Source organism: Pogona vitticeps, chromosome 11 (genome assembly GCF_051106095.1).
Source record: "Pogona vitticeps strain Pit_001003342236 chromosome 11, PviZW2.1, whole genome shotgun sequence".
NCBI classification, from domain to species: domain Eukaryota; kingdom Metazoa; phylum Chordata; class Lepidosauria; order Squamata; family Agamidae; genus Pogona; species Pogona vitticeps.
In genome coordinates, this window is record NC_135793.1 from 23559079 (window position 1) to 23584609 (window position 25531).

A 25531-nucleotide genomic window follows, 5' to 3' on the forward strand; every position below is an offset into this window, starting at 1 on the left:
TGTCAAAATCCTAACAAGAATATGCCAACAAATATGGAAAACAATGGCCCATTGACTGGAAACATTCAATATACACTCCAATCCCCCTAAAAGGAGATGCCACGGAGTGCAGTAGCTACAACGGGGGTCATAAGACAGAGAACGTGTTTTAATTCACTGTTTGTGCTTTGTAGTTGTGGTTTTAGTGTTGTAAGAGTTATACATGGATTTTGAACCACAGGGGGTTCCAGCACCCCTAACCCCAGTGTTGTTGAAGTGAGAAATGGACATTATAAATCACTGGACAACAGCTGACGACACAGCCACGCATCAGTCTGCTGGAATTATATAGTTTTATTTAAAACAGAGAAACTGATGGGATGTTACTCCCCTTCTCCAGCAATCTGGGCTCAACAATGAATGCTTGCATGTTCGTATAAGGTGACCAGCTACCTGCAAAGATGATGCAAAATATTATGTACAATCATACTCTTTTTTTTCCTTTTAAATTAAAATGTCACTTTTTTTTATAACTAAGAGTTTTCTGGAGCGTCCTAGAGGGTGGCAGAATCACATAGGTGTGCAAAAAAGTTTTTTTTTCCCTGGAGAAATTTCAGCGACTGGGGTGGTTGTAACGCACGGGTTTGAGTCGTTAAACTGGTCTCACTCTTTCAACTCTGAATAACCATAACTTTCAGGGTGGCATTTGCAAAGAGCACTTCAAGTCAAGTTCATCAGAATTGTCCGTATTCCTTAGGTCTTGTTCCATTTAAAGTTTTCTTTTTGGTGCTAAGACAGCATGTTTCTATTTTTAGATGTTATGTTTATCCTCAGTACATGGTTTATAGATATATGTATCTATATATCTATATATCTGATATATAGATATCTGTAATCCAGCAAGTGAATAGAGACAGTCACGATCCACACGGAAACCCTTCAGTCCACTTTCACGACACTGTAAATCTTACTAACAAACCAGAAGCAGGCGAAGAATCCAATCGTCCCTAAACAAGCAAGACAAAAAGATGGGAGAAATTTTTTAAGAAGTTAAAAAGTGTACATAGTTCACTGTGCTTCTAGAATATATCAAGCATCTTTCAGAAGCCGTCTGGCTGTGGCATCTGTAGTTACCATGGGCTGAAATCTTGTTGTTCAGCCTGTTAGGTCGTAACTAGAGAAGGCCCACTGGATCAATGGAACTTATGGAGGGACTGAATCACCTTACCCCTCCCTGATTCAGTGCACTTCCTCTAGTTGCAACTTACTACACTAACCAACATGATGTCAGCCTCTGTGAATGACAAACTATTTATCTGTTTCTTTGGCTTATGGACACGCCATCTTTCTTTCCAGGATGGTTACCTGCCACAGCTTACGATACAGCTTTTACAACGGCATTAAAACACAGTTAAGTTAGAGATATTAAAATACAAATAAAACTCATTATACGTTGAAATAAAATTAAAATTAAAGCATCTTAAGACCTCTTAATTGAAAGGCTAATGATACTTTGCCTGGAGGAAGAAAAGGAAGGAGGAGGCTAAAAACCCACTGATTAGAAGGCTGTTAATTTCCAAAGGCCTGGAGCGCACACAGCTAATTGATACTGTCCGTGCAGCTCTTTTCAGGCCATGGCAGGGTCCTGTGAGGCCGCCAGGCTCAGTGCCCTCCCTCCCTTCCCAAAAACTATTCCGCACGACATGCATGGAGTTCACCCTCCTGTGCCGACACTTCCATGTGTCTGAACGGCGAAAAGAAAGCTGCAGGGCTGAGTGGTTACTACGAAGACCATGGAGGGAGGGAGTTTCTGGACCTAGAGAACACTGGGGAGTGTGGGTTCTGTGGTTCTTTCTTTCACAGCGATTTTCAAAACTAGTTCTGGGGAATCCAAATGGAAACTTATTGGGAATTCTGCACTGAGAAGATTAACCACAGCAGAGAAGCCCTTCTGACAGTTCATTATTCTGCAGTCTTGTGCAACTCAGACTTGTCCAGTTTTTCTTTTAATTTTGCAGACAGTTTCACTCCACCCTTCACTGTGTTTCATTTACACTTGCCAAATGGAAAGCTGAGGTCACTCCAAAGTTTTCCAGCTTTCACGAATCAAAGCAGCCACCAGGAGGAAAGGCCTGATGTTAAACTAAAAACTGAAGTTGGTCATTAAGGCTCGCGTATCTTGAGAACACGTAACGAAGGGCTGCCTCGAAGCCACTTAAGAGACCAACGGTGCTCGAAAATCTTCTCTCCTCAATAAGCAATGCCTTCGGCCACCAGCCGTGGGATGGAGGACCAGCCGCAGCAACTGGAGGTCGGAGTGAGAGATCACCAGCGCAAGGCGAAAAAAAATAAAATTACCAGCTGCCAAAATTGCAACAGACAGTGTCACTTGTCAGAATTGGGGGGGGGGAGAGAAATCAGAGGTTTTGGCTGCTCTGTAAATACATCAGTCCATTGTCCCCTGTTGCAAAGACACCAAAGCTTCCCCCACAAGAGTCGTGATCATAAGCAAGTCTCTTGTGGCATCCTAAAGACAAACCCCTTTTATCGAGCGCATGCTTTTGTGGGCTGGGGCTGACTTAAGAACATAAGATCCAAAGAAGAGCTTACGGCTGGATCAAGCCAAGAGCCCACCAAGTCCAGCTTCCTGTATCTCACCGCGGCCCCACTAGATGTTTTTGGGAGCACACGAGACCACTAGAGATCCCCTCCCTTGCATCTGGCATTTTGAAGTACAGTCCTTGCTTCTGAAGAGCTGTGTTGCAGTCCACAAGAGTATATGCAAGATAAAACGCATTAGCTTTTAGGAGCCACAAGAAGCTTTTAAAAATTATTTTTGCTCCAGCAGACTCACAAGGTTGGATATTAACGAACCACCAATATACTGTTATTCTCTACTCTCTCCAAGCGGTGAAATAAGACCACAAAGGCGCCACTGTTTCCATCAAGGCAATGCTATAGGGTTAGACTGGGTTATAGTAGCTGCTGCTACTGAAACAAGACCTCTTCGCAAGGGGAGGGAGGAAGAAAAGATGAGGAGCCATCATCCTCTTCCCCGTCACCACCACAGTCATACACCTGGCTTACTCCCCCAATCTCTCATATTGGCTGCTTCTCTCTTTTTATTTTTTTTTTCTAGTTAAGGCTTTTTTTCCCACAGCCCGCTATTATGTTCTGCAGATTACCCTCTTCCTCTGGGTTTGCAGCTATCATCCTCTCAAACAGTGGGGGGACGGCAGATTTACTGCGCTTGATAGGAGATCATACGCCAGCCACAAAAGGAATTTAATTCCTTTATGGGCTTGACATCTCAAAGTCTTTCCAGTTTACGGCTGATTCTCACTCCACCCCACTGCGTGCAGCACTCCTCTCTGGAACGGCTGACGCCCCCACGGCCTCCCCGAGCCCCACATTCGGAATCCTCGTTTCTAATCTTTCAAGTATTCCCCTACTTATCTTCACAATGAATATCTACATCCCTCCCTCCCTCTTTCTCAAGTTGAAAAGGGGTTTCCAAGGCTTAGATACCAGACACTAAATTTAGGGGGAGGCATGGCCAAGCTGAGCAAATATTTCAGATGCTTTAAGCCGGGCTGCCAAACCTTCCGGCTACCAGGCAACCTGGTGCCACAGCTATTTCCGTCAGCGGCCGCATTTTAACCCTTCAAAAATTCATCAAGCAAGCCGACAAACACAATGCATTTTCTTTTTAAACACAAAAGACGTGTTCCATCAGATAAGTGTTCTCGGTAAGGAAAATGCAGGAAGGCAGAGACATTTTTCTTGCGAAGAGGAACGGCAGGATCAAAAGGTCTGCCAAGCGCAGAAGTGTGTGGCTCAAAACACATCATCAATCCATCTACCTCCAAGCTCCTAACACAGATGTCATTCAAAGATCTCCCATCCTCTGAATATCTTAAGCTCAATATGATCTCCAAAGTCCAGGGCACGGAAGGACCCGACCAGATTCTCAAAGCTGTAAGCTGTGAACTCCGAAAGCGCTCAGAAAACAGTTAAGTTATTGAATATTAAGCAGCAAGGACAGGAAACAAAACATAGAAACAGACCACTTAGGATAAAAAGCGATAAACATTTACAAAAAAAAAAACAAAATATAGAGGAAAATGGAAAAGCCGTTTTAGGGGTTCATAAGTAAAACAGAGGCTGTCTGTTAACACTGTTGCCTCTGTGTATCAAAAGGGAAGTTGATTTTAAAAGAATAAATAAAACATCTGAATAAGCTACAAAAACAAACTACAGTGGTGCCTCGCTTAACGGGCACCCCGTTTAACAATGAAATCGCACAGCGATTAACTTTTTGCGATTGCTTTGCGATGTTCCCTATGGGGAAAAATTGCTTTCCGATGATCGGTACCCTGTTTTGCTTACCGATCATCGCAAAGTGATGATTTGTTTTAACAGCTAATCGGCGGTTCCAAAATGGCCACCGGTAAAAAAAATGGCCGCCACTGTTTTCTGGGACGGATTCCTCGCTTACCGGGCAGCGAAAATGGCCGCTTAAAGGTGAGTCTGAAGCCCAAAGGAACGCATTGAAGGGGTTTCAATGCATTCCTATGGGCTTTTTAATATCGCATAGCGACGAAATCGCTTTGCAGCGATTTTTGCTGCACAGATTATCATCGCTATGCGAGGTACCACTGTATATGAAGGAGCAGTCCTGCAACAACAGAATCTAGAAAACAATAAATTCTGAAATTGGGGACCCATCCGGACTGCCTCCTGCCAGCCACACCTCAAGGAACCTCCATACAGGCAGGAAGCATGGCTGATTTATGACAGCAAACCAGTTCTTGCATATATTTTTTTACCTCCACCAAAAGGAGATTTTCAGCAACGGTAATAATTCTTCATGTCCGTTTCAAGGCCAAGCCACCCCAAACATTTTCAGCTGCAAACGTGGCAGCTCCCAAGAGCGCTCTGTTGATGGGGAACATCTCCCTCCTTCAACTGCTGTGGAGATGATGCACCACTCAGAGGGAACAGGAGAAGGTTGAAGGCTTAGAAGACAGGATCCTCACCCAAGCAAGACCTAGACCCCATACAACGTTAAGAGGTCCTTGTTACAAACATTTACTCGTATCCTCTGAGATTTTCAAGAAATAAATGAAAAACTCAGAGCCGTCCCCTTATAACTCCCTACCTGTGAGACGTTTGCAACCACAGCAGCCTGCAGATCTGACATCCCCGGGGAACCTCTGGGGGGGGGGCCACACAGATCACCAAAAATGGGTAGGTGAGTTGGGTGCGAAACATCTTCAGCACTTCATATGGCCCCACAGAACTCCGTGATCCATTAAACTGGGTCTCCAAATCTAACCAGGTTACACCTGACCTGCAAAAACTCAAGTATTCCCCGACCGAGACCCTTCCACTTGCAGACTCCCTAGGCAAGTGGTTCTTTACAGAGAAAACAATAACACCTTCACGTATTCACAGACGCTTTGCTCTCGCATCCAAGGGATGCCCTTTGAAGTTCCACTGAGTCGCGCGTTATGATCAGAATTCCACTGTTTCAGAAGGGCTATAAAGCAAAAATTCCTTCTACCAAACCACATGCCAGGGATCGAGTGAAAACCACAGCAATTGAAAAGGGAACTCAAGAAAGCTGTGCAACTCCCCAAATTCGGCAGACATTGCCAACGTCGAAACCTGTGATGAGTTAGCACAAGCAGAAGAAATAACTGGAAACATCAGGAACCAACTATCTATGCATGCATTTTACGCATACCCAACTCACAATAAATGGCTGTCTTCCCCATCAGACATTTATTTGCAACCTCTGTTTAATATCCAACTTAAAACTAACGCTGGAGGGAACAAGAGGCTTTCCTGGACAACAAACCATTGCAGTTTATGGCCGAACAAATGAAAAATGAAACGGTCTTCTAACCGCTGCTCAAATCCCATCGGATAATAGGCAATAAGGGGTTTTGTCCTAAAGGTTACACATTGCCGTAGATCTTCTTGATAAAGAAGGCAGAGCTTGGCAAGGGAGAGATAAGTCAGAGGAAGAGACCTATAAAGTTGCTGATGTTTTTCCTCTCCTCTTAAGTTGGAATCAAGTCCTTCAAAGGCAGAACATGACAGCTTTGGAGGTCAATGGAAAACCATCTCAAAATCACACCAAAATTGGGATCTGGCTTCAGCGGAAACGCTATATAAGCACGGGCTCACGGAAGCGTTTAACGGATGTAAGACAGTGGAAAGGATGAATTGTTGGGCTCCCCAAGTAGGGCAAATTTGTGTTTTCCTGTCGAAAGGAGAAAAGTAGAAAACCAGGAGATTGGATACCAACTTGGTAATGCTCCTTGTTTCCTTTCTTTAACTTGCTAAAATCCTCCCCCCCCCCCACAACAGGATACAACCAAAAGAGGACAGCATGTCTGAACACCTCAAACAACCGGTTTTTGAGTTACTTCGACAGGTTCGAATGGAGAAAAACAGCCATTTCCAAACCAGATATTTAAACAAAGCCCATCTCTAATTAAAGCCAGCCTTGAAAGACAGATACACATCTGGTAAGAGATTCTCTCTCCCCGGTAATCTCGTCCGGATTACATCCCGCTCACCCAACCACCACTTATGGCATTATAACCATCACTCTAACGCATGTCTGAAACAGCCTGTCACGTAGAATGTCCTTTTTAACCGAGACGACATGCTCATGTTGGTGTGTCCCTGGGCATAGTGTTTTATAAGCCACCACTATAGGCCCAGCACACCTGCAGGAAGAAGAAAAAATAGACTTGACAATACATAACCATGCAAACCTGTCAGGCTGTACAAATATCAATAACATGCCCATCGGCACCATCTATACAGCCAAGATCCATGGTCAGCAGTCCCCTATCTCCCTTCAATCTGAGCTTTGCTTTCCATGATTGTGTGTGTCAGTGAGTTATTTCATATTTAATTTTAGGGGAGAAGCATTCATGGATTCTGCAAACGTTGAGTCCAGCAAGAGGGAGCTGCTCAGACAGCGCTGAGCTTCTACCTGAGTGCTAGAGGCAAATTCCTATGAAATCCAAAATCCTGGGAATCATTTCTTCCTTGGCCACGTGCTTCTCAGAGGGCATGCGTCACATCTAAAAGTCTTTTTTGTTACAAAAGCCTGGGGGAATCAGACCACTCGGGACTAGATCACCCAGATGCCTCTAGCAAATCCACAAGCAGAGCATAAGGGAAAAAGTTTTCCCCTTGGTACTGCTGTAATTTGCAGCCTTCTTTCATTAATCAGTGGACAACAACACCCCCCTTGAGTTCAAGTATTTCGAGAAAACTGGGCCGACCCCTTCTGTTTCATTTAGACTGCTCTTCCTTGGAAATGTCTTTTCCTTTTTCTAAAAATTCTAAAACAATGAATCGCTAGTTATTTTTGCTCAAAGTACTGTGAGTCAACAGAGAAAGCAGGTTAACATAAAGTTTAACCAGCTTTGATGGTTGTTGTGGGTTTTTCAGGCTCTTTGGCCGTGTTCTGAAGGTTGTTCTTCCTGACGTTTCGCCAGTCTCTGTGGCCATGGGCCTCTTCAGAGGACAGGAGCAGGAACTCTGTCCATGCCCTGCTGCTGTTTGTTTAGCCAGCTTTATTTTGCATTCAGAAAAACATCGGAGCACTCCCAAGTACTTGAAAGGAGTCTGCTCACCTTCTGCCTGGCATTTCACACATCCACTGATTGAATGAAAAAATAAAATAAAATTCAAAGCACGAAGCAATCGTAAGAAAGCAAAACAGACCGCATTCTGTGCTCCGGCAGTGTATATGCTGCACTGAACGACTCCCTGTATCATACTGCTTTCAATCAGCACACAGTGGTGGTTGCCTCCAGAATCCGGAATTGTAAACACAATTTCCCCAGAAGATCAAAACTCAATTTTGAAAATGGCATTAACTCAGAAGTGAAAATGATGATCACAAAAGAGAGGACGCAGGGCAGCTGTGAGCTTCACCTAAATGCAGTGGGGTTTTTTTTTTCCTACGTCCAGGAGCCGCGAGGAGGGCAAGTCATCATAAAGCCATCCCTGCTCAAAATATACTCATTTTCTGCCCATATGATTACCGTGAAAATCGTACGGAAAATTGCTAGCTCTATTGGGGATGATTTTTTTTCTGGGTTTTTTTTTAAAAAAGAAGAAATAATAATTGCAAGAAACAACATGATACGCCAGCGCGATGTTGTAGGGAGCTCCGGGAAAGGCCCATCGGGAGACCAAAGAAAAATGTTTGGGGCCGGAAAAGGATACATAAGGCCAGGCAGCTGCACCTACAGCAAGGCTATTCAACTAAGAAACACTAGACTTCATCAGCGTTGTCTTTCGCAATCTACCTCCCTTTTCTCTAGATGGAGGGGTGAGAAGTTTGGGGTCCCTGAGGGCAAGAGAGGAAAGCAGACTTAACAAAAGGGCGGCAGTTCTGGCTTATTGGACAGTTCCAGGTTTAATTACCGGCAACTCCTGCTAAAGCGTCAAAGGTCGGATTCCCCCTTTTTCCACTATAGAGAAAGCCTTACTCCAGTCAGCACCAAGCTAGAGAGAACAAAGTTAGGAGGAAAAGCTTCACACCATCATGTCACGTAGAGCTAGGCCATTCTGGGGGGCAGTTTGGCCTCCAAAGGACCCACTGAGGCCATGCCAAATTTCCTGGGGTTTTTTTTTGGGGGGGGGGACAAAAAGCATCTACCCTTCTCCCTAAAGCAAAGGTCTTGTTCTCAAAAAGAAAAGAAAAAACTGGTCCGTGAAGGTCTTAAAAGGTCAGCAATTCTCAGTTTCAAGCAAAAAGGATAGCTGAGAGGGGGGTGAGAGGCAGCAATGCCAGCAGAACAGACTGGTTCTGACTCATATATTTTCACTTCCTACACTAGGGCCTAAATCCTGTGGCTTAGCTTAACAAAGAGCAGTAGAATAAACCAGACCCATCAAAACTCAAATGAGACGTGGTGAAGCAATTCCTCCAGAACCGGAAGCACCACTGATTCACATGCACCTACTCTAGATATGACTTCCTATTCTGCGGTTGCAGCAGACCCATTGAAACCCAATGGAACTTACACAAAAATTGACTCAACCAATCTCCATTGATTCAATGGAGTGCAATTTACTACATGAAGCAGTAGGGGGTTGCCCACTCATTGCTTCCCCCTTTTGTTGATTTTTTTTTCCAGCTAGTTTGTTGACCGTGTCGGTTTGGCAAACCAGGTGAGACTTAACCTGGAGTCACCTCTGGCCCACGATTCAAAACTGTGGTTTGCAAAACACAGCTTGTTTGGAGACAGTATCCAGTTACCACCAGTTCGGACATTGTGGGGAAGAAAGGATAGAATGAGAAAGGAGAAATAAGACCAAAAAAAAAAAAAAAAAATAGGCACAGAGTCCCTGAGCCTCCACACTGTGATGTGGGGGACTTTAAAGTGAGAACACACAAGTGTAAACTTTACCACAGTACATTTAGGGCTCGCTGCCCTTCATATCAAGGAGACAAGAGCCGACATATCTGGAGATTTTAATCCTTTCAGCAGCTGCTGTGACAATTTCAATTATCACTTCCTATACAAAAAGGATATTTCTAATTCTAGCAATTTACATCACGCAAGGGAAACCGAAATTGGCAGCTAACCTAAACTAAAACCCAGACAGGCATTAACTTACTGCTTTTTCTCAAAATTAAAACTTAAAAAAAAAAAACACCACTCCATTTTATCCAGAGTATAAGGAGTTCATATGGTGCTTGCCCGGAGAGAGCTGAGGACTTAAAATGAGGTTGGCTTGCTTGTTGTTGTTGGTTTTTTTGTGGGGATTTTTGTAGTTGTTCAGAACATGAATTCTCATATTCGCTTTTTATCAGTTTTAAATTGACACGATGAAGTCCCGCTTGGTTTTTCGCTCTCGTCCAAATGAAGGTAAGAGGAAATTCTCTCGTACAAGGCCACAGTGATAAGGAAGAGGAGCCCTACGAGTAGACGATGTCTAGAGGGGCGGGGTAAAAATCGAATGAATGATTGAATGAATGAATGAATGAATGAATGAATGAATGAATGAATGAATGAATGAATGAATGAATGAATGAATGAATGAATGAATAAATAAATAAATAAATAAATAAAATACGCAGAAAAGACTGGTATGGGGTAGAAAAACATCATAACCTTGATAGGTTTCCCAAATGCCTTATCCGAACCCCCCCTTCAAATATGCAGGAGTCTGGTTCCTGCGTACAAGAAGCACACCACTTCCGACTCTACACCCTCTCACTGGAAAATGAATGACTCCTCCGTTTGAATAAAGGGGACTCAAGGCCCCTCTACAACACCCTGCCACAAAACAGCCCGAGAAAGCAAGATTAAATGCTGTTTGCCTGTGTGTTCTGAACAGGATCCCAGCCTACTCTCACCAAGGCTTTGGGGGGGATTCTGCCCTGACCTGCAGGCCACGTTTGGGCAAACTGCAGCAGGCCTCGCAAATGGGTTTTTTTGGAACATCAAAACGGGAAGCGTTTGGACATCGACGGCACTTCTGATTTTTATTTCGAGACTTGGCACCTTCTCTTAAGGTGGTCTATATACAAATGACCTGGAGGCCTCTGAGACCATGAAAACACACCCTTTCCCCCCTCCTAGAATTGGTTTTGATACTGAAGGGCAGCAGGCAGGCTCCAAAGCAGATGAATCTCTGCAAAACCAAGTTGGGGGGGGGGGGCAGAAGAGATCCACAGGCTGGCTGCACTCCGTCTAACCCTAGTCTCACCCCATATGTTGCCAGAATAAAAAGGAAGCAAGGCGGTTATAGGGATCACGCAACTCGCCTGTTACAGCAGCTCCAACGGGCTGCCAATCGGTTACTGGGACCAATTTAAAGTGTTAGTTCTGAAGGCCCAAAATGGCCTGGGTCTCAGCTATCTAAAATACTGCATCCCCCCCCCCCCCCCAATGAGCCTGCCTGGAAATAAAGACCATCAGAGAAGGCTTTTGTCTTGGTCTCCCCACACCTTCCAGATGCATCTGATCTGCACAGGAGAGAGCCTTCTCTTTTGCTGCTCCCAGACTGTGGAACTCCCTCCCACTGGAGGCCAGCCTGGCCCAAACTTTGCTGTCCTCCTGCAAGCAGGTGAAGACCTTTCTCTTCAGGCAAGCCTTCCCACAATAACTAGCTGCCTGCCTGTGATTTTTAGATGGATTGTTATGCATTACTGCTTTGACTAGATTTTCAGTAGTACTTGTGTTTTCCGTTTCTTAGAGCAGCTTTTCAAAAAATATTTGAATACTTATTCTTAGCTTTAATACTGCCTTGTAATGATGTAAGATGCCGCTTTATACTCATTGTTCTTAGCTTTAAATGTTGTATTTTAATGTCATTAACCACCACTTTCTACTGATCGTTTCCAACTTCAAATATTGTTTTTTCAGTGTTGTAAGCTGTGCTGGGTCCTTTTCAAGGAGAAAAGTGGGGTAAAAATAATTAAAATAAACAAACCAACAGGCACAGTATAAGGGGACCTTCAGACTTTCATCTATAAACGTCTCCTCCAACGTGGCTTGCTCAAGCACTTGAGAAATCAACTCACCAGTGAAAAGAAAGAAAATCAAGACCATGATCATTGTGTATCCAAAGTACAAAATGGTGCTGGCCGTCCCTGTGATCTGGAGTTTGGAGAAGAAATAATGGACTGCATAGATGAACAGATAGACGGCCGTGAAGCTGCTGGTTAAGAAGGATCTCCACCACCAGTGGTAATCCTAGAAGCAAACCAAAAAAAGGGTGAGAAACGCAACCAGACAGAAAGAACCACCCTAACACAAACTTCACGCACAGCGGGACTGAGAGGGGCACATCTATTACATTTGTTGCGTACACCTACACAGCAGTGCTGTTTTACTACATTTGTATTCCCATGTTTCTACTTCCTTGGTGACAGCAACATATTCTCCAGAAAGCAACAACTAACTCCTGCACGCATGGTGGGGAAGGTCTCCGATCTCTTCTTTCAATGTACCGGATCCCTGTAAGTCAGCTGTATGCAGCCTGCACAGATTCCTCCATCTGTTCACTGCAGATGTAGAAAAGATGGTGGGGGCGGGGTGTCCCAACCAAGTGCTCTGCTGAAGCCCGGGGGGGGGGGAGGGGAAGCAATTTCCATGTGAGCCCTTCCCTTCCAAATTCTGCCCCCTGAAGGCCTAGCTAGCCTGCTGCCTTTGGGTTACAGACTTCTGTTGACCTGTATCATTTATCCTGCCATAGCTGCCTGATCATGGGAGAGCGTGAACAGCTGGGCAGCTTGCCCCAAGCCCTGACCAAATGGCTCCCTTGGCTTCCGAGATCATCACCACCCAGCACTGCCTGTTTCAGCACCTTCAAGCCTCAAGTCACTTCTGTAAGGACTAGAAACCGGCACGCTCTCTCTCTCTCTCTCTCTCTCTCTCTCTCTCACACACACACACACACACACACACACACACACACACACTACCTACAAGATTAGAGCATAACTACACCTAGCACTATTGTGCTGCATCCGAACAGCAAAACTGCCGGTCTCACTGGGCCCCGCATCGCCACCTTCCAGAGTTATTTTGAAAGTGCAAAATACTCAGAAATGAGAATGGCTAATGCAGCTGCGACCAGCTATGTTTTTTTAAACATTCCAGCTGGTACAGAAGAGGCAATTCCATCTTAATGGTCCACTAAGCAGGTCAATTTGGCATTGAAAACGGCGGCGGTCTGTTACATTGGCAACCGTAAGCAAAAGGGGGGGGGGAAGTGTGGTTTCCTCTGCCCCGCTTGGCACCTTGGCCTTCCGCCACCCTGCAGGAGTGTTTTCCTCTCGCTGCCACCCGTAAACAGTTCCTCACAGCCAAGAGGCTTATGGCATGAAAAAAAGAGGGACGGGGGGCCCCCACCACTTATTTCCAAGGAGGAAGGGCCTCCACACAGCTGGCAGCCCCTGCTCTAAGAATCCCTTCCGACACAGCCCACTGCGGAAGGACTGACAGGCTGCAGATGTGGGGCTCAGTCTCCCCCTGAAGGCGCCGGCCCGTACCCGGTGCCAGCGAGCCACACACCACCCTCGGCAATGGAAGGCACCGTCTGCCTACCTCGGCACAGAGATGGAAATAGCACAGCAAGACCGTGGCCTCGGAACACGTGATTAGGAGGATGATGAAGACTAAGAACAGGAAGCCAAACATGTAGTACATCTGGTGAGACCTGGAAGGGAAAGCAAGCACTCGGATCAACGCCCAAATTTTGTTTTCTCTGTTATGTTTACATCCTGCTTTTTCCTCCAGGAAGATCAAGATCACCTGGAAAACTGAAAAACATGGCTTGTAATCTCTACTCCAAACAAACCACTCACCTTGCTATGATGGCAAGAGAATATAAACACCAGGGACGGGATTTCGGATTTCTTGGACTACAAATCCTGTAATTCTCCACTCAAGGAATTCTACCTGACGAACAACTACATGTGTTGAGACAAGCCCCAACTGGAAGGCTTCAAAATTTAGCTAGGCCTAGCTCCACCTTGCTTCCCGTTCAGAAAGAAAGCTCCCAGCTAGCACTGGGGCAGGAAGAGGAAGTTCAGGCAGAGCTAGGCCTAGCCCAGCCTCAAAAGCTTTTCCGCTGCAGCTTTTCCCCCAGATCAGGCATGTTTAGGTGTCTGCTTGTAGACTGGAGAGTTATGGGTTTTGTATTCCAAGAAATCCAGAAATCCTATCCCTAGCAAACATAATTTAATTGACAGGCACCGTCTTTCTCTTTTGCTTCTGTAGCAAAGGGTTTCATTACCTTTTATTCCCACCAGGTGGCAGCAACAGAGTACTTACTGTACATGTCACAGTATTTCCCGGACCTTGTTTATACTTCTCATTGGTCAACTATTTACTTCTGAAAATCATATTTTAACGTTTCACAACCTTTGTGAATGCATTATCTCACTTCTTCATTCTATTTCTGAAGTCCTGGGTTTTTTTACCCCACTCCCAAAACATATACCTTGGTGAAGCAGTCTGAATTCATAAGCATCTCTGCTACAGGATTCTAGGTCAGAGAAACAGCTTTTTTAGTAAAGAAAGAATTATGGCCAGCCACTCTGAATAATTGTTACACAAACAAAATTGGCAGAGTGACTGGTTGAGGGTAAGATACGAAAGGTTGAGACCCACCGGTCCGGAGGCTCACAGGTTCTCTACTTCCCATCAAATTAAATTCAAAACTTGTGATTCCACAACACGGGCCAGAACGCATCGAGTAGCTTGAGAATGACAGACTTAAAACAGAGGAGGGATCGATGCTTACCAAATGCTATTGAGAATGAAAAACAGCTGGATGAAAATGCATCCGAAGGGTAAGATGCCACCCATGATGATGCCAGGGAGGGGCTTTGTGAAGAACGACTGTTCTGGGATTTGACGCGGAATCTGATTGGTACGCACGGGGTGCTCGATGGGCTAGAGAGAGAGGAGCGAGATACAATTCACTAGACACATACACATGAATGAGCCGTAGGCGGGGGGGGGGGGTGTAGACTAGATTTAGCAGCTCGTCCCAACTATGGTATTGATGGGCCTTTTCTGTAAGTCATCACTCGTGTCAGTCCCATAGATTCTGCAAGCCTATCCTCATCAATTACTTTTGAGGCTGAAAGCTCATTAAGAAGGTCAAAGGATTGCTGCTGATGGCTCTGGAGCGGTTGCCTCCGAAGAACCGCTTCTGATACAGAGGGAAAGAGTGGCGTGATGAAATGACACCACCCGCCCTCCCTTCTGACACATTCCTCCATTTCCACAAGAAATCCTTTCCTGGCCCACCCGAACTGACATGCTACAGCAAAGACAGGTGACCTCAAAAGGACTCAGGGGCCAAGTTGGCAAAAACAATGCAATATTTACTGTATATAAGCTTCAGGGGCTTTAGAGGAGCTTTCGGGGGGAGGGGGTGCAACAGTGCCCTTGTGGGCCATATGAAGCCCACCCCATGCGACAGCCTGAATCCTCTTATTCCTGTCTCTTGTCCACTCGTAGTGGTGCAATACGGCAAGAGATCTACCGCCAGGGCCCACAGAGGCATTTATAAAACACCACTAAGACATTTTCCCACTCTCTGTTCTTTCGACCCCTGTCTATAGCCTTCTGAAGTTTAAAAAAAAGGGGGAACATTCTCAAGCAGCAAAATAAGAATTATTTGTTTAAAGTGCAATCTTTCTTACCCACCTTCTCTTTGAATCCAAAGTAGGCACCGATAAAAGTTAAGGGCACAGATATTCCAAACCACATGGCCAATATGGCAAGCAGGGTGCCAAAGGGGATGGCGGCAGACGATCCCTTCACCCACAGAATGAGGTTCATAATGAAGAAATCCGCAAAGACGATTCTGAAGGAAGAGGAACACAATACAAAACCCATTTAGACCAGAGTTTACCGTACGCGTGGAGCTTCTAATGGTGGACGTTCAGTCTGTGGGAACCTGCGAGGATCTAGAAAACATTCAAGTCCAGCAATGTGAAAATGGCAACCAGGCTGTGTGATCAACAGAGTAACTGTGGCCACAATTCCTGCTCCATCCTTCACACTTCCACGCAGCACAAAAACTGTGTGACACTCCAACCTGTCATGCACAGACGTTTCCCCCCCACTCCATTTTACCAAAGAAATACTGGCAATTTTAGGGAACCCTGGGGAAAACATTCCGATGATCATACATTCCCATCCGAAAAAGAACACAGTGCTTTATACAATGCCGTTTTCTTCACTCATAATGGGCAATACGAAGATTTTATATGCAAGGGAATCTGCAACACTGTGGAATATTTCCTGTACAGTCCAATCTTTACGTCACCCTAAAGTTCCTGGCCTTTACTATACTATTTCGACTGTGGTGCAGTTTTTGACTGAAAGCTTTTGCTTACTCCACAGACTGCGATTTCTCTTTTCAACATTTATTTCTGTCCTACTTCTTGGACAGTAAGAGCTAAGATCCAGGTGGTTAGATAAGATAAAAAGCAACCAGTTACAGCCTTCTATTTATTTGCTGCAGTTCTATTTATAATTTTTCCTGGTGCAAAACTAAAGCATTTATACTATTCGTGCAGCTATCTCATGTCAGCCTATCTGGGAGGGGGCACCACTAAAAAAAGGTGTGCCTTCCTTCTCGATAAAGGTGCGTAAGATTTTTTTTTTTCATACAAGCTACCTTGGGAGAGGCTTTAAACCAAAAGGTGGTCCACAAATATTAGATCAATGCAAGTTCGCTGCAAATTCACCAAGTGTACTTTTTCTAAACTTTCTTTTGTTTTCTTATTGTTGTTGCTAGTTGCCTTTCTAGTTCACCTAAAGGCACAGCTGTATATACATCCTATACAGCTGGGGTCCAGGTGATTTATTGCATCGCCCCATACGAGCCTTCTCAGCTTTTGGGGATTCCTGTTTCTTGGTCCCACCTTTCCAAACTCCTTTGATAAGGATGCAAGAGACAGCCTTCTCAGTGGCTTCTCCCAAAATTTGAAATGCCTTGCCCCGAGAAGGCAGGTTGGCGCCCTCCCATCATCACGCAAAGCATCTCCCTTTTCAGGTAGGCTTTTAGGTAGCAAGTTGTCTCAGGCATGCTGGTTTTTAACTTAAGAGATTTTAAAATGTTTTTAGATTGCTTATAATCTTGGCTTTTAAGCTTAATATATATATATTAAGTTTATTTTAACATAATAGTTATACAGGGTTTGTTTTTTAATACTGTTGCTTGTTTCATAGTTTTTTAAATTATTATTATTGTGAGCCACCTTAGGTCCCCTATGGGGAGAAAGGCAGTATATTCATTAATTCATTAATTAAATATCCTCCCAACAGCCCTACAAGGTAGGACACATGGAGAGTGATGGGCCCAAGAACAGCCTGCGAGTTTCAAGGCTCAGTTAGAAATCTATGGAACTCACACCAGCATTCTAACCATTAAAACCACCGTGGCTCGCTTTTCCAAAGTGAGAAAAATCGGCTTTCTTCACTCACATATGATTTTTATCTTCATGGAAAGTTAACATCTCCAGCCTGGACGGACACCGTTTTGGATACCAGTGTCTTACTTCTAATTCCCAGTGTGGTGTAGTGGATAGAGCGACGGACAAAGACTTTAGAGAACAGGGTTCGAATCCCTGCTTGGACACAGAAACTCATGGGGTGTGTTTGGAACTGGTAAAGGTAAAGGTTCCCCTTGACATTGAGTCCAGTTGTGTCCGACTCCAGGGTGCAGTGCTCATCCCCATCTCCAAGCCGTAGAGCCAGCGTTTATCCGTAGACAGTTTCCGTGGTCATGTGGCCAGCACAACTAGACATGGAACGCTGTGATCTTCCCACCGAGGTGGTACCTATTTATCGACTCGCATTTTTACATGCTTTCGAACTGCTAGATTGGCAGGAGCTGGACAAGCGATGGGAGCTCACTCCATCGCCTGGATTCGATCTAACGACGGCTGGTCTTCCGACCTTGCAGCCCAGAGGCTTCTGCGGTTTAACCCGCAGCGCCACCACGTCCCTGAAACTGGTAAAGCCTCTCCTTCAAGGTAAGTGAGATATTTAAGGAACTGGTGAAACCTCTCCTTAAATATCTCACTTACCTGGAAAGCCCTATTAGGATCACTATAGGTCAATTCCAACTAGACAGTACAGAAAACACACATACATACATACACACACACACACACACACACACACACACACACACACTTGTAATTAATGTGCATACATAAATATCCAAGAAGGGGAAGAATGCATCTCCCCTCTGCAAAGGGGCATCAATACACACACCAGCAGACTGATGATGAATAAACCCTGTCTTCCGCAGTTTCATCATTTCAGGGCACCTATGGAGCATCACCTGGCAGCTGGAAGTACCACCGCCCTGTGAACAGAAGGGGCGTCAGCTGCACATCCGTTGGCTTCAGGAAGGGTCAATGAAAAGCTCAGCAACCCGGGACTCATTACACATTCATTCTCGCAGCCAATTTGACAATCCTCTCCCAAGCAGCTCTGTCATAGGCAACACCGGACCAAACGCAAGGAAGCTGCCAATTCCATTAAACCCTCTAACTGATGCCTTCTCCCCCACCCACACCCCACACCCCTGGCCACAAAGATTCGTTGCCAGCAGGCCACTGGGCTCACAAATGCTATTTAACTTCTTGCAAACAGAACATCTTGTAAATAGTCATCACATTACAAAGGCAGGGCTTTTCAAAAATTATTCTGTTAACGCTCTGATCAAGAAAGCTAAGCAAAAATCTCTTTACGCTAACTAAACGAGAGGAGGAGGGGGGAAACCTGCCCATCAACAAATTCTCAAAATCAATCCACAGGGTACGTAATTGCTTCAGGCTGTTTATGACATTATGCAAATTTGCTGAACTAGCATAGCATAATCAAGACATCTGTTCTTATTTTGCTCTCTCTCTCTCTCTCCCGCCCCCACCCCACCATGCTAGGCAATCATTCTACTTCTGTGAAATGGAATTTATATACCGGAATTTAAGTATCAGCATGGCGTTTTGCAGTTTGGGCTCTACTGAGATAGCATCCCGAGGACAGCAGGAGGCAGGTTGCTGGTTGGGACTCTTAATATCAGCATAAAAAAACTGCTGGCTATTTTATTCCCTGCCCCCTACAACTCATCTAACTCTAATATACTCAAGTAGACCACTTATTTATTTATTTTTTTTTGTATTTAATTTTGAAGTTTTACAGCTCTACGTAACTAACCTTGACAAGACCAGCAAGGCCCCTTCATCAAGACACCAGTGGAGATGCAAAAACTGTCTTAGCCGTGGTTTGCTCAGTGCAAATGTAACGTTCAACCATCATTAATACAAACCATGGCTTGTGAATCAGCCTCCAAATATGGTGTCATTTGCAAGCATCCATGTAGAAGCATTATGCCTCCAAGGAGCTGAAGGCATGCCTTTAAAAATTAGCACCCCCGTTTTGTTAAGGTCTACCCCTTCCTTTCCCTCTGAAAAAGTGTAGGTAGAATGGGGAATGATGCCCGCTGTCCTAAGAAGCCTGTGCTGCCTTGCACAATTAATGGAACAGAGGGGAAAAGTAAGAGGACCACATGCAGCAATGGAAACTCTACTGTCCACATTGCATCACCCAAACTAGATGTAAAATAAGCCCCCTTTCATAGCTGGACTTAAAAAAACCACGAAAGGCAGCCAACCAAATGGGGAGGTTCTCCCAAACAATAAACCAGAACAGAGGATCAGCTCTCATACAGCCACGCTCTTTCGCCGGAGTGTCACACAGCAGAGCCTCACACTTCCCTTCTCAGAAAGGATGATTTGAAAAGACTGCATCACTTCAGTGAAAGTAAAATCACTAACTCTGTTCAAGCATAATCCTTATCCTTGATTGTGTTGAGGAGCTGGAAAAGTTAGTTTTTTTCTGATCGCACCTTCCCCTGTGCCATGTTGGCCGAGAGATAAGTTCTCTTAAAAAATACAATTCCCAAGCTCAAGTTAAGCATGGAATGCAATTACTTACTCAGAAATTCGCTAATAATCTAGATCTGATGCCACAGTCTGAAGAGGACATTTGCAAATGGCTGAACATTATTTCTACTCTCAAATGATTGCAGATGCGAGCCATACATCTGGCTTTCAAATACAAATTTTTTTTTTTGGGGGGGGGGTGCTTTTAAAAAAGACAAGTAACAAGCATGGCAACCCAGCTAACAGCTACTTCCACTCGTATATATCAAAAGCTGCCTGAGCATGATTGTATTATAGTTAAAATATCGTCTGTCAAGTGTTGTAAGCAACCAAAGCTGTCATGCACGCTAATTTTCAGAGACAACAGTGCAGAAAATGAATTTTATGCACAGGAAATGGAAAAGGGGATACGAACCCAGGACACAAGAGAGCCGTCAGCAACACATTGGTCTTCCATTTTTCACCTCTAAAGGCTGCAAAGTAAGAGGGGAAAAATATAATTACTGCATTTAGGACACTTAGAATAACCAAGAGTATGAAACCAATCTTGTTTGTTCGAATGCCAGCTTTTATATCATAAGGTCGCAAACCGGTTTGAATCTGCCCTGCTTACAGAACCTGAACCAAACTCAAAGGTACACATTTCTCTTCCAAAACCCATCTATAATCAATGGCTGCAACCCCAAATTGACCTTTAGATCGATGCTATCCTCCATCCCCATGTAAAACTCTAAGAAGTTTCTTAAAACCTTGGTTAAGATTCTGTGTAATGCTGGTAAAGAAAAAAAAACATCAGGTTTTGTACGCAGGCTTTCAGGAGATAACAGGGGGTCCAGTAGCAGGCCAACCAGCATTGCCCTGTTCTGGAGCCCACAAAGCTGATCTGAGCTTCTATGGCAACTTCCTTAGACTATTAGCAGCGTTCTCCGTTCATGGCCGCAGGGTAGGGGGAAGCGGAGAGCTTCAACAGGGTAAATCCACTCACCCAACAGAGAGCTGTGTGAGTCTTAATAGGGTCCTGCCATCCCTAATGTTTCAAAGCAAGGTTGCAGAAGCTCATTGGGGGGGGGGGGGGACAACACTGGTAAGAACACATGTTCCTGTTCTGTATCTCTAGTTCACGGCTTCTGATCTTTGCAGGAGAAGGACACCCCAGTCCCCAGTCTCCAAAAGCAAAAAAGGGAACCCAAGAAACAGAGATTTGGTCAGGGTCATCCAGCAAACACTGGGTAAGGATCTGAACAAGGAAATCACGTGGGCGCCTCTCTGCTCACAGACACAACGGCTGAAAGTGGAATGCACACATTACTCAAGGCCTGCCACTTCCACGGAACAGCTAAGTTTATTTGCTGCCACAAAATAATAGAGTCAAAGAGCACCTCGGAGGCTCAGAAACTTATTACGGCTCAGGCTTTCGCAGGCAGAACACACCTCTTCAGATGTGCAGAGTTAACTGTGAGAGTCTGATACACGTAGGGTGCCTATGGCCAGGGCATGTACTTACTTTTGTACATTCGGGCAGAGACGTAGCCTGCTGGGGTCCCAAGCAAGACCCAGAGGACAACTGCACAAGTCATCAAGGCCCCTCGGTTAGCGGGCGAAAGGAAACCCAAGCATGCAAGGACTGGAAGAAGAAACAAAAGAAAGAGGTGTTTAGGAGAAGAATATTCGTCAAGTGAAAGGCTCTGGCTTGCCTGCGCGTGCGCACTCTCTCTCTCATACACATGCACTGAGGTTTAGAACAAGGGTGTGCAACCTCTGACAGTCTGGGGCCAATCACAGGCCACCGACAGCTCTTGCCAATAAAACTGGAAGTAACTGAAAATTAGCTTTCAGTTTTTTTAAAAAAAACATTGGTTTGAGGGCTAAAATGAATGATTGGGGAAGAGGGAAGCTCTGCACCTTTCTTAAGGAAATAATTTCAGCTTCTGGAAACTTTCAGAGGTAGTATTCTTCCAGAAGCATGGTTTTCCACTTGCAAAGTATTATTTTTGTAAAATAAAGAATGTAGCAGCCACACAATGGTGTGTGCCCTGTAGCTCACTTGCTTCTAAACTCAGCTTCAAAAAACTTCCTGGTCCTCGGGATTGCAAATCATCAGCCAGGCCCCTGGCCGCCCCATTCCGCCTGGCTCAGCGTGCAGAGATGCCTCAGAACTGTGGCCTTCTGTGCCTTTTCCCCACTGAATCATGGGCCAGTTTATGCCAGTCTTCCACTTGGCCTGCATTCGGCCCATATTGCCACCACCCTGTGCCTTCTCTCCCTCCCCCTTTCCCAGTGACAAGCGTGGGCCGCCTTCAGAGGGTCCACCACCCACTTCTGCACCCTTCCTGGGAGCCACAGCCGGTCACACCACCTTCCCTTTACAAAAACGTAACCAGCCGGACATTCACCTCCGAGTTCAGACACCGCTACTTTTCAATTGGGGGGGGGGCAGGTGGGGAAGGTCACAAAGGGTGACTCGCCTTTGGGCGGATCTCAGGAGCATTATCTTCACTTTTCCTCCTGAAAATTCTTTTTTACTCCTCCTGAGATGGTTGGAGATGAGGATGCACCTGACCTTGTGTCACTCATCCCCACCACAGATTGCAATCTCCTTGGGGGCAGAGATCGGTCACTTTCTCCAACCCGGTGAGATCCCTCGTCCCTCCCTGGCGCAGCATCGACACCAGCCATCCCAGCCCCTCCGGCATGACTTACACAAGGTGATGAAGGTCATTATGAAAATCTGTGTCCCTTGACCCAGGAAGACGGAGAGCAGCATGCCTTTTCGAGGAGGCCGGAAGACGTCCCCGTGGACCAGCTTCCACCCAAACTCCTCCTGGGCATCTTCCTGCAATAAACAGCTCCATTAGACCTCCATCGTGCAACAGATGCGAAAACCACTCTCCTAGCCCGATTTATCTTTCAGGTTTTGTTTCTGAAAGGGACTCATTTCATCGGCTTCATTAACTCACTGATTTCACAACCCCTCAATGGGCTGCTGGCTGGTGGAGGGTGGGAGACGTAGATTTATTAAGAAGCACTTATCTTGAGAAGGAGAAACAAACATCAACGCACTTAGCTAGAGTACCATAATGGAAGTTGATATGGAAACAAAAGGCTGGATTTAATTTAAAGTGTTTTGCACGTATTTAATGCATTTATCCGTTTTTGTCTTCTACCAACAAGCAAGGCAGTTCAAATTGACACTCAAGGAAGGAAATACACCATGACAAATCAATCCCCAGCTTCCCCCAAGTGTTTTCCTGTCTTTGAAACACTGGATATATATATATATATTTAAAATTACAAACAAGCCAATGAAATAAAATAATGCATCAAATAAACAACACGGCTTCAAATGAAACATGCTACATTCTCCACCTGCCATGTTGCGCCAGTTTTCCATGGCACTCTTGATAAGAAACGAGAACTGGAGTGGGGCTTTGCATGAATTAAGCTAAACTGAGTAAACAACGCTTTAATGTAAATACCACAAATTTTGCCCAATGGCTGCTGCTTTGCTACATGGAATTTTATGGATAAGAAGCACCGGAGAAATTATTTTCTATCTTCTTTTCCCCCCAAGAACCAGGCAGCCTGTTCTTACTCAGTGAACTCTGCTTCTCAAAGGGAAAGGACGCTCATTTTGAGCAGAGAATGTTTCGGACAAAATTATGGCGAACCCAAAAGGGGAGAAAAGTGTTCCTTGTCTCGTTCTCACTTAGAAGCAGAGAATTTTACAGGGCTTGACACTGTCTCACTGACATCTCTCGCTGAGTAGAAACAGCCTAAAAGGACAAGACTTTAATAAATAGTTTTTCCATTCCTAGGCAGGACTCAGCTGTACTCCAAAGCCAAGGGTACCTCTGCCTGCTGGAATTAAAGAGCAATTAAGACAAGCTAGCAAAGCTGCAAAAGGACCAAAAGGAATCCTGATCTGTAACTCATTTTGCGAAGCATGGAATCAAACACCAGGGAGCTGGAGAGGACATTTTAAAGCCCTGGGCTCCCCAAAACATGAAAGTGATGATGTTAAACACCCCCTACAATGTCATGGTGGAAGCAAATTAAACACTTCATGGGGAAAGCCGCCCAGAAATCTTTGGGTAGTGTGGGCGGCATACAAGTTAAATAAATACATAAACAAACAAAACTGCTTTCCTGAAAAAACTTCGGAATTACATCCTGGTCCCACCAAAACTTTGCAGACTTGAAAACATGACAGTATCTGGTTGAGAGACGGAGGAAATCAAATTACCTAAGCAAGCCATGAGAACTAAGTCCTTGATTTGTTTCATATGAAACAAGGTGCTTCTCCCCCTGGGGAGGCAGGATTTTTGCACGCCTGTTCATTACTTCCATATGAGAGCTGATGGGAAGTCTGCATTTTGCAGGCTTCTGTTTTAATTAGCTGAGTAAATACGGTCTATTTGGCTAAAGTTTTAAGAACCCTTCACATAGGCCGCCCTGGGAGCTGTTTGCCATACAGACCACCTGTAGCTTTCTAACAAAATGGAAAAGGAAGGATTCACAAAGCAAAACGTCTAGGAACACGGTACACAAAATGTGAGCTAAGCTCCCAAAGTAAGACACACATTGCGCGGAGGAAACTGGAGTCGAATATTCATCCTCAGAAACCAGTACAGAAGATTCCCCATCCCCAAATTACAAAAAAAGAGGAGGTAAGAAAAGTCAAACATAGAAATCAATGGAAGTTCAATGTATTCTCGAAAGCTTTCACAGCTGGGATCCGATGGTTGTTGTAGGTTTTTCGGGCTGTTTGGCCGTGTTCTAAAGTCCTTCAAAACACGGCCAACCATCCCGAAAAACCTACAACAACCAATGGAAGCTTTCTCATGTCCATGATGGAAACAGACACAGCCAAAAGCCTGGCATTTTACACTAAGCTTTGGTAGTCATAAACACTCTTAGGTTTCTTCTCCCACAGATCTCAAAGCTGCCCTGGATTTAGGTATTTCTGTTCCCTCCATTTGAGAAGGTTGAAAGGAGTGCCCTCTTACTTACTGACGAGTCAATCTGGTTGTATCTTGCAATATCTTTATGCAGCGTCCGCAGGAGAATCATGGCCACCATTCCCGATAAGAAGAGAACGATCACAAGGGAATTCATTATGCTGCCAACGAAGAAAAAGACTGATGATTTCTAATCAACCCCAGTACGCATGGCCCAGCTTGCAACAATGGTTGTCAGAGTAAGTCACACCTAGATTATGCCCAATGAATCACTGGGAACTCCTCCATAAGTTCCACTGACTTCAATGGGCTTACTCTTGCTGTGACTTACTAATGGATTTCAGCTATGGCTTTGAAGTCTACAGCGGGCAGACGCAAATACTTAAGTGGAGAGAAAAATCTGCAGCAAAAGTAGCAACGCTGCCCAGAAGGAAGCGATGTTCTGAATTAAGAAGTCATTTCAGATGTTAAAACAAATAACATTCTACATTATGAAGCACCCATAAAGAAAAAATATGTTTTAACTCAAGACCTGGGAAGCTATAGGACTGTTCTGGACAATCCGATACTAAAGAAGTGGCAAGTTCACACTAGTAATACACTAAGTAACTACATTCATACAGTTCTATTATAAGATCAGTGCTTATTCAAAAGGTCATCAGGGTCATCCACAGGTACTGAACTAGTAAAGCAAACTATAATTTGTATAATTTGCTATTTCGCCCATCTTTCCCCTATGATTTTCTAAACAATGGCCTCCAAAGAAAGGAACTTCTAAAGCTACAGTTTGTCAGTCTGCATGTAAACAGCAAGCTACAGCTGCTCTGAGAGCAGTTTTCAGACCATGGTTTCCAACTGTGGTTTGCTGACTCTCTACCAACCACATTTTGTCTCGACAGCATTGGTGCAGCCACACCATCTTCCGGCTTCTCACAGTTTGGCATTATGCCTGAAGTGTCTCAAATGTTGTTTACCATGCAAGACATCTCAAGACAGGCGAGAGATTTCCACTTCATTATTTTTTTCAAAGAGATGAGCAGAAGCAATCCATACACACTGTGGTTTTTGTTAAGAGTGAGTACTGGCTGCAGGCAGAGATAAAAATTCCAAAGCAAAC

The 25531-nt window shown here is 44.8% G+C and overlaps 1 protein-coding gene across 2 annotated transcripts in view; it reads right to left on the reverse strand.

Annotated features, from left to right (window-relative positions):
• Nucleotides 1–313: 313 nt before the first annotated feature.
• The window catches only part of LOC110088170 (transmembrane 9 superfamily member 2), a 40582-nt gene continuing 15364 nt past the window's right edge, over nt 314–25531 (reverse strand). Inside the window, exons 9-17 of one of the 2 annotated variants that reach the window (XM_020810311.3) lie at nt 24467–24575; nt 22157–22289; nt 20961–21080; nt 19872–19929; nt 15198–15357; nt 14284–14435; nt 13083–13194; nt 11555–11726; nt 314–986 (exon numbers count right to left, since the gene is read on the reverse strand). In XM_020810311.3, the coding sequence (XP_020665970.3) occupies nt 919–986; nt 11555–11726; nt 13083–13194; nt 14284–14435; nt 15198–15357; nt 19872–19929; nt 20961–21080; nt 22157–22289; nt 24467–24575 (1084 nt within the window). In that variant the 3' untranslated portion in view covers nt 314–918. Of the gene's footprint in view, nt 987–9368; nt 9961–11554; nt 11727–13082; nt 13195–14283; nt 14436–15197; nt 15358–19871; nt 19930–20960; nt 21081–22156; nt 22290–24466; nt 24576–25531 lie in introns of those variants that run through there. The other variant, XM_072981493.2, reaches the window with a different exon arrangement.